General features: G+C 53.6%; 2 protein-coding genes across 2 annotated transcripts in view; both read left to right on the top strand.

The window, feature by feature from the left end:
• Positions 1–2,240, top strand: part of Aldoa (aldolase A, fructose-bisphosphate) — a 3,324-nt gene extending 1,084 nt beyond the window's left edge. Inside the window, exons 4-9 of the mRNA XM_013011624.1 lie at positions 487–541; positions 665–825; positions 1,117–1,200; positions 1,290–1,464; positions 1,617–1,816; positions 1,906–2,240. Of these exons, the coding sequence (XP_012867078.1) occupies positions 487–541; positions 665–825; positions 1,117–1,200; positions 1,290–1,464; positions 1,617–1,816; positions 1,906–2,001 (771 nt within the window). The 3' untranslated portion in view covers positions 2,002–2,240. The remainder of the gene's footprint in view (positions 1–486; positions 542–664; positions 826–1,116; positions 1,201–1,289; positions 1,465–1,616; positions 1,817–1,905) is intronic.
• A 3,079-nt stretch (positions 2,241–5,319) lies between these two features.
• Positions 5,320–8,503, top strand: part of Ppp4c (protein phosphatase 4, catalytic subunit) — a 9,468-nt gene continuing 6,284 nt past the window's right edge. Inside the window, exons 1-2 of the mRNA XM_013011759.1 lie at positions 5,320–5,407; positions 5,635–5,803. Of these exons, the coding sequence (XP_012867213.1) occupies positions 5,706–5,803 (98 nt within the window). The 5' untranslated portion in view covers positions 5,320–5,407; positions 5,635–5,705. The remainder of the gene's footprint in view (positions 5,408–5,634; positions 5,804–8,503) is intronic.

The raw sequence follows: 8,503 nt of genomic DNA, 5'->3' as shown, positions 1-8,503 counted from the left end.
AAGTGGTAGAGCACTAGCCTTGAGCTGAAGAGCTGAGGGACAGCGCCCAGGCCCAGAGTTCAAGCCCCACGACTGACCAAAAAAAAAAAAAGTTTTTGTGGTCCGGTAGGTGGCACCCAGGGCTCTTCTGAGTTAGCCTGGGGATAGGGCTAGCCCACCTCCGATGGCAGCTTTCATTTTGCAATTCTAAGAGCAAGTGGAGGCATTTTCTCAGTTTACAGATAGAAATCTAGAGGCTTGGGAGGCGATGAGATGGTTTGCTGCGTTGAAGGTAGAGCCAGGTCCCTTTGCTATCCAACCCATTAACGTTGCTGGCAGATACTGTCCCAGCAGGTCCTGCCTCCCAGGCCTGGGTGTTGTGGCTGATGAGACTGTTAGTGTGCCCTCTGAGAGGCAGAGGAGAGGTCAAGTAAATTTTGGGGAGATGGCGGGGGGAGGCACGTAGGGTAGGACAGTGCTTTAGATCATCGTTTCTCATCCCAATAGGTGGACAAGGGCGTGGTGCCCCTGGCTGGAACAAATGGCGAGACCACCACCCAAGGTGAGGACTGTTGAGCTCCTTCCTCTTCCCACGCAGCCCGCCAGGCTGGGGCTTAGCTTAGGCAAGAGTAAGTGGAGCCCCACGGCACATTTCCTCCATGTTCGGTCCTCGTCTCCTCTCCAGGGCTGGATGGATTATCCGAGCGCTGTGCCCAGTACAAGAAGGATGGAGCTGACTTTGCCAAATGGCGTTGCGTGCTGAAGATCGGGGAGCACACCCCCTCCGCCCTCGCCATCATGGAAAATGCCAATGTTCTGGCCCGTTATGCCAGTATCTGCCAGCAGGTGGGATTGGACTGCAGGTCCTACCTCGTTCGAGTGCAGGCTAGCTTGCTGACCATCTGCTAGCATACCTCCCCCACAACAACTGTTGCCAATACTTAGCAAGTAGTAGTAGGCCGCATGGAGGCTACTCGGCCAGGCCGAAGGGCAGAGTAGGGATTGTGGGGGCAGAGCTGAGATTTGTTTTGCCCGTAATTTACTGAGCTTTGAAGCCTTGAGTCCCGCAAGATAACATCTGGGCTGGTGGCTGTGGTAACTATAGGGTGGGGTACAACTCTGTCCCTCTCACCACAGAATGGCATTGTGCCCATTGTGGAGCCTGAGATTCTCCCTGATGGGGACCATGACTTGAAGCGCTGTCAGTATGTAACCGAGAAGGTACGTGACCAATCCTGCCTGGCTGGGTCTGAGCTCTTGAATGATTGGTCCTCTACCCCACCACGTACCTCGGTCCTGTCTGGCTCCAGGTGCTGGCTGCTGTCTACAAGGCTCTGAGTGACCACCACATCTATCTGGAAGGCACCTTGCTGAAGCCCAACATGGTCACCCCAGGCCATGCCTGCACCCAGAAGTACTCCAATGAGGAGATTGCCATGGCCACTGTCACAGCGCTGCGCCGCACTGTGCCCCCTGCGGTCACTGGTGAGGCCCGTCCCCTCACCCCCGGCCTCAGGGAGGGGGAGACACAGCAGCTGACCACCACCTTGGATCCCAGTCGGTCTGCTGTGAAAGGCACTTCCTAGCTGCTACCCCCAAGCCCCATCTCTGACTCAAGTCCTGCCCTTGTTCTCCAGGGGTCACCTTTTTGTCTGGTGGACAGAGTGAGGAAGAGGCAACCATCAATCTCAATGCCATCAATAAGTGTCCCTTGCTGAAGCCATGGGCCCTGACCTTCTCCTATGGCCGAGCTCTGCAGGCCTCTGCTCTGAAGGCCTGGGGTGGGAAGAAGGAGAACCTGAAGGCGGCCCAGGAGGAGTATGTCAAGCGAGCTCTGGTAAGGCTGTGGGGAAGGCAGGTGGGCATCTGGCAAGTGGGAGGGCTCTGATGGGAAACCTCACTCTCCTCCTTCCTTTCCCCTCCTAGGCCAATAGCCTCGCCTGTCAAGGAAAGTACACTCCAAGTGGGCAGGCTGGGGCTGCAGCCAGCGAGTCCCTGTTCGTCTCCAACCATGCCTACTAAGCTGAGGTGTTGCTAGTAAGCTGAGGTGTTGCTACTAAGCTGAGGTTTAAGCTGCCCCCTCGACACTCCAGGCCCCCCCCGCTCCACCCACTCCCTCTGGAGGAGTGGGCCTCATCAGGACTCCAGGCTCTTCCCCATCATTCTTGCCTCCTCTGTGACTTGGTGTGTGGTGTTGTCTGTGAGCGCTAACTCCATCACCCCTTCCAGCCCACTGCCAATAAACAACTCTTGAAGGGGGAGTCTGTCTGTTTTGTGGCTTTTAGGGTGGTGTGGAGTGGTAGACATGGCTGAGGCCAGAAAAGGAAAGAGCCCTTGTCTTGTGCTAATACTCCCTAGGAAGGAGAAGGACAAAAATAGTGGGTAGGACCTTCCTGCTTTGTTTTTTACATGACCAGGGCTTTGAGAACGATGGAGTAGCGCTTTCCAGGCCGGGAGGCTGCAGCCTTGGCCTCACTCAAGGGTGCTGAAGGCCACCATGGCAAAGTTAGCTACCCCTGTGAAGGCCAGCCTCTCCTGCGTGCTGTGAAGCATGAGCTCCAGCTTAAGCGTAGTATGTTTTGCAATCCTGAAATTGTACTGTTCCTTGATGAAAGCAGGATATTTAACCTATTACCTCCTCAGCTACATTCTTTAGCTGTTTTTCCATTTTAAGGGGAGTTGATAGCCCACTTCTATGATATCAACTACTGATCAAAGAGTCTGTCTGAAAAACAAAGGTTGAGCCCAGCAATATAGCACCTGCCTACCAAGTGCAAGGCCCTGAGTTTAGACCCCTGTGTTGCCGTTAATCAGGGGGCCAGCACTGGGGATTTGCCTCAGAAGTGGGAGGATGCTTGCCTAGCATAGCAAGCCAAAGGCCCTGAGTTCAAATCCTGGCACTGACAATGCTGGGATTTAAAGTGGATTAGTTTCATTTAGGCAATAGAACCCTCCATAATGCAGGGCACCTTGAACACCTTGAAGCTCTGTCGTGGAGCTCAGGCCGCAGGTTAAGAACCAAGCTTCTGAGTTGCATTCTGTGAAGTTAAAGTGAGGGCCCCATGTTTATCCCCTGCCTTGAACACTTGCCAACATCCAGTCTTGGGTGTAGTAGCAGCTACACCAGTTTATAACTGCTGCAGATCCTGATTGAAATGAGGGAACTGGTTAGTCTTGCTGTTTAATTTCCTGCAACCTCCCTGCTCTTTCCTGGTCCGGGAAGGATCCAGACCAGGAAATATTGACCTACACACTTATGGAATTGCAGTGATCCTCATAAAATTAACTTCCAACTATCTAGGAATTTAGAAACCTGATCTCCTTCCTATATGCACCTTTGCTTTCATCCAAAACCAAGCCCTGGTCGGATATATAACTCAGTAATAAACTACCTAGCATTTACAAGACTAGATTCACCCCTAGAACGGTTAGAAACCCCCCCAAACCTGTCTCTAGTACTCAACTTTCAAAAATTTAGAAACTTGGAGTCTTTAATCCCAGCTGTTAGGGAAGTGGGTACCTTGGCTAGTGGCCAGTCTGGGAAAAAAGATGCCCTGCCCCCATTTCAATAAGCTGGACCTGGTGGTACATAGTCAAAAATAGACCCTACCTGGAAAAACAAAGCTGGGGGGCTGGGAAGGTGGCTCAGTGGTAGAGCGCTTGCCTTGCATGCTCGAGGCCCTGGGTTCGATTCCTCGGCCCCCCTTAGGAAAAAGAAAAAAGCCGGAAGTGGCGCTGTGGCTCAAGTGGTAGAGCACTGGCTTGAGCTGAAGAGCTTAGGGACAGTGCTCTCAAGCCCAGAGTTCAGGCCCCATGACCGGACCCAAAAAAAAAAAAAAACAAAGCTGGGGCAGCTCAAGTTCGCTTCAGAAGCTGGGCAAAGGAGCTACCTCTCAGGAGGCTAAGATCTGAGGATCATAGTTTTTTGTTGTTTTCTGGTCATGGGGCCTGAACTCTGGGCCTGCGCAATGTGCTTCAGCTCTTCACCTCAAGGCTAGCGCTCTACCACTTGAACCACAGTGCCACTTCTGGCTTTTTCTGCTTATGTGGTGTTGAGGAATCAAACCCAGGGCCTCATGCATGCAAGGCAAGTACTCTACCACTAAGCCAACTTCCTAGCCCCCCCACTTTTGTTTTGTGGGTCGTGGGGTTTGAATTCTGGCCTTGGGTGGTGTTCCTCTGCTCTTCAGCTTACATACTACCACTTAAGCCATAGCCTCCACTTGTGTTTTTTCTAGTGGTTTATTGGAGATGAGTTTCATGGAGTTTCCTGCCTGGGCTGGCTTTGAACCATGATCCTCAGATCTCAGCCTCCTGGGTAGCTAGGATTACAGGCACGAACCACTAGTGCCCAGCTAGATCATGGTTTGAAGCCAATCCAGGCAGAAGTCCATGAAACTTATCTGTGTGGCTCAAGTGGTAGAGCAGCCAGCCTTGAGTGGAAAAAGCCAAGCAAAGGCACCAGGCCCTGAGTCCAAGCCTCAGTACCAGCACACACAAAATTCTAGTTACTACAAAGAATATTGCAAAAGGGAACATTAGTACAAATGCACAAAAACTGGGAGGTCACAGGTAAACATTTGAAGGTATATGGGTTACTCCGCCTACAAGATACTAGGGAAGAAGCGGACTTGTGATATGACAGTTTGGAGGGTGTTTCTGCCTTCATTTTATAACAAGCTGCTATCCAGAAACCTGGGAATGGGGAGGTGTGAGGCACAGGACACTGGAGCTACGAACAGTTTTCCTGGGTTCAAATCTCAAGCCTCTGACCTAGTGTCCTCCTTAGGAAGAAAGAAAGGAATTTTCAGGCCAAAGCAAGCGGCGCAGGAGTGTGGCGTGCGAGGGGCTGCGCTGATGCGGGCGCAGGCACGGGGTGGGACGGGCGGGCTCCTGGTTAGGTGCTCAGGCTGTAAGTGCTGGGGCTGCAGGCGTGCACCACCACGCCCGGCCTGAGCGGCCTAACGCCCGAGCTGCTCCAGGATGAAGATCGGGGCTGCTATGTCTTCACCGAACAAATGCTTATGAATGCCTACAGCCATGGCCCTCGTAAACCCTGCTGCTGCCGTCGTGGGCCTGCAGTGGGGGGGATGGAGGGGGGAGAGGCGACAAGAACCCCCCCGCAGGACCCGCCTCCCGCGCTGTCCCCAGACTGAACCGTCCGTGGTGAGTCTGGAGGACTAACGGTCTGGGCAGAGGCGACTTCCGGTTCCTTGCACCTCCCCCATTCTCCGCCCAGAGAGCGATTGGAAGGGCGCGGCGAGGGCGGGGACGTGTGTATGACGTCACGTCCGGCGCACGGCGGAACTGGCCTCCCTTTGCTTCCGCGGCGGGGCCGGAAGTAGAAGCGGCTGTGGCGGCGGCCCAAAGCGGAGGGAAGGAGGGAGGCAGGAAGCCGGAGAGCCCGAGCCGGGGTCGCAGCGGCGCGGTAAGAGTCGCGGATCCCTCCAGGCCACCGTCGCCAGCGCGGGGTCGCGGGGTTCGACGGGAGTTAGCGGGGCCTGCGGCCTGGGCGGTGGGACGCTGGGGGTCCCGGCGCCGATGTGAGGGGAGGCCGGGGCGGGGGGCGCCGGGTCGGCCCCAGAATCCAGTCGCCCCCCCCCCCGCGCCCCGTGCGTACACGCTGACCCGCGAGCTCGTCTTCGCCTTCCCCAGGAGACCCCTGTGCGGCGCGGAGGGGGCGGCGGCCCCGACTCTGACCCGCGCCGGGGGGAGAGCGGTGGGCCATGGCGGAGATCAGCGACCTGGACCGGCAGATCGAGCAGCTGCGGCGCTGCGAGCTCATCAAGGAGAGCGAAGTCAAGGCCCTCTGTGCCAAGGCCAGGTGAGCCCGGCGGGCTCGGGGCTGGGGGGGGGGGCTCCTGGGGCCGAGCTGGTAGACGGCTGTGGTCCAAAGCACTGTGCCCGGGGGGGGGGGGGGGGTCCGGGGCGGGGACATGCCCAGCGGAGGACTTGGGGGGTTTGTCCCATTCTGGCAGCGTCCCCCAGAGGAGCCAGGCTTAGGACCGCCAGCCTCGAGGGACAGTTTTATGTGCCGAACAAGGATAATAACACTTCGAAAAGTAGTAGATGGTGTGTTGCCAGTGGAGTAAAAAGTTGTAGAAAGTTTTAAGAAAGTCAGGGAGGGTCCCAGATCTATGTCGAGGCCAACGGGGAAGACTTGTTGGAGCAGCCTGGAAGAATAAAGGTGATACAGGAGCTATGGTCGGCAAGAATAAACGCTACAGGCTAGAATGTCACAGACCTCATGGGTTATAAAATTCTCTTACTGCCTTCAGCAACGCTTAAAGAGAGGTAGGTGGTTTGTCCCCATTTCAGAAGTGAAGACTCATTGTTCAGTTACTTCAAAGTGAAGCTAGTTTTTTGGGTCTTGACCTTCTCTCAGTCCCTGCTGCACCGAGATGGATTTGGATTACTGTTTTATTTTGATGTGAGAAAGCATAAGAAATTAGTAGCAAATAAGGCACAAGTAGTAGAATTAAGCTTGATGTAGAGGAAGGCCTGACTCAAGAGTTTAATGGGAATCAGCAGGAAGTAACGGTTAAGGGTCTAGGTTTAAGAATAAGAGGGCCTTCAGTTTGGGTCGTCTCTGCCTCCTGTTGTGGTGATAGTGAGGTGTGTTGGACTTTATAGGTAAAGAAGAGGCCATTGTGTAAGGTAGTTGTAAAGATTCATTCAGTGGGTTGTGCTTGAAGTGAATTTAGCAGTGTTTGGTAGCATCAGTGCTGACAATGAGCCGGTGTAGTTGACTATGTGCAAAGACGATGGTATATAAAGAGATGAAGCAATCAGAAACTTCTAAGAGAAGGTGGGCCTAGAAGGCTGGAGATAATCTGCTGGCTGACGGGGATACAACTGAGGAAGGGCCTTCCCAGCATGGCAGCGTGGGAGTGGAAGCCTGAGACTTGGGCAATAGTTGAAGAGACAAATAACCTGTCCCTTCTAGAGAACTATAGTGGCTTCTACTAGGCTGGTGAACTGTAAGAGAAGAGGTAGAGAATGAATAGCCATGCCCCATACAAGTTTTCTCCACTGCCACCCCTAGTCCTATGAGGTTGGAATCATTTTGCTGTGTTGAGCTTTAGAGACTTAGGGACTTGACCCAGGCCATCCTGTGAGGAAGTAGCTGAGCTGGGTTCTGAATCTGTGTCCTGAGGCTCTTTGATTGACTCTGCCCCTCACAGACATTCTGAAGCCAGTCAGGGCTGAATTTGATTAACAAGCTATGTCCCTTTTAAAATACCGGACTGATGGGGCTGGGGAGGTGGCTCAGTGGTAGAGCGCTTGCCTTGCATGCCTGAGGCCCTGGGTTCGATTCCTCAGCCCCACATAAGCAAAAAGAAAAAAGCCGGAAGTGGCGTTCTATGGCTCAAGTGGTAGAGCGCTAGCCTTGAGCTGAAGAGCTGAGGGACAGCATGCAGGCCCAGAGTTCAGGCCCCACGACTGGACCCCAAAAAAAAAAATACTGGACTGAGGCAGTGCGCAGTGGATCACATCTATAATTCCAGCTACCCAGAAGGTAGAGATGCAGAGGATCATGGTTCTATGCCAGCCCAGGCAAAAAAAAAGTAAGGGCCTCCATGTCAGTCAGTAAACCAGGTGTGGTGGTGAATGCCTGTCATGTCAGCTACTGGGGAGACTATGTGTAGGAGCATCATGGTCTGAAGCTGTCCCAGGCAAACACATGAGACCCTACCTGAAAAGTAACTAAGCTAAAAAAGGGCTGAGGGAAGGCCTCAAAAGTTAGAGTGCCTGCCCAGCAAGCGCAAGGCTCTGAGTTTAAACCCCAGTATCACAAAGAAAGCTGGTGGGGGGGGACAGGCAAGAGTAAGCAACTAGCTGGGCTCTTCTGTTTTGAAAGGCAGGAAAAATCACCCCGACCAGACCAGCTTGTGGGAAGTTTTCGTTGTCCTCGCTCCTTTAGCACTAATTTGTATTTTTAGGAACTTACACTGATCGCTGACTTGTATTGTTCTTCCCCCCCTAAGTCTTATCTTCCTGTCCCTCACTGGCTTGTGCCAATGTGGTGGAGATGCTGGGCAATGCTTGCATAGCATCTTGGAGTTGTAGATTTTGATAGGAGTGCAAGGAAACAAGGAGCTAGGAAGGGACTGGGCAGAGGGAGTCCTGCCCTGGGGAGATGTGACGAAACTGAGACCTGAGTTGGCCACTGTTTTCCCAGTCTCAGTCTGAAAGGAGAACAACTCCAGCACCTAGCCATGGCTTGCTGGGGACCCAGCAGAAGCTCGGACTGAAGCTGGCACTAGTGGCACATACCTATAATTGTAGGTACTCGGGAGGCTGAGATGCCAGGGGGAACGTCTTTAGCTTGACAAATACAAGAGATTCTTAATCTCCAATTAACTAGCAAGAAAACTGGAGCTTGGAACTGAGGCTTGAGTGGTAGAGCTCCAGTTGTGAGCAAAAAAAGCCAAGTAAGAGCCCAAGGCCCTGCGCTCCCCCCTCCCTCCCCCCCACACACAGAAGAGCCCAGAGTAGGGACTGGGAAGGTGGCTCAGTGGTA

Source organism: Dipodomys ordii, unplaced genomic scaffold (genome assembly GCF_000151885.1).
Source record: "Dipodomys ordii isolate 6190 unplaced genomic scaffold, Dord_2.0 Scaffold14, whole genome shotgun sequence".
Taxonomy (NCBI): Eukaryota; Metazoa; Chordata; class Mammalia; order Rodentia; family Heteromyidae; genus Dipodomys; species Dipodomys ordii.
Note: the sequence above shows the minus strand (reverse complement) of the source record. Positions and strands in the feature narration are given on the sequence as shown.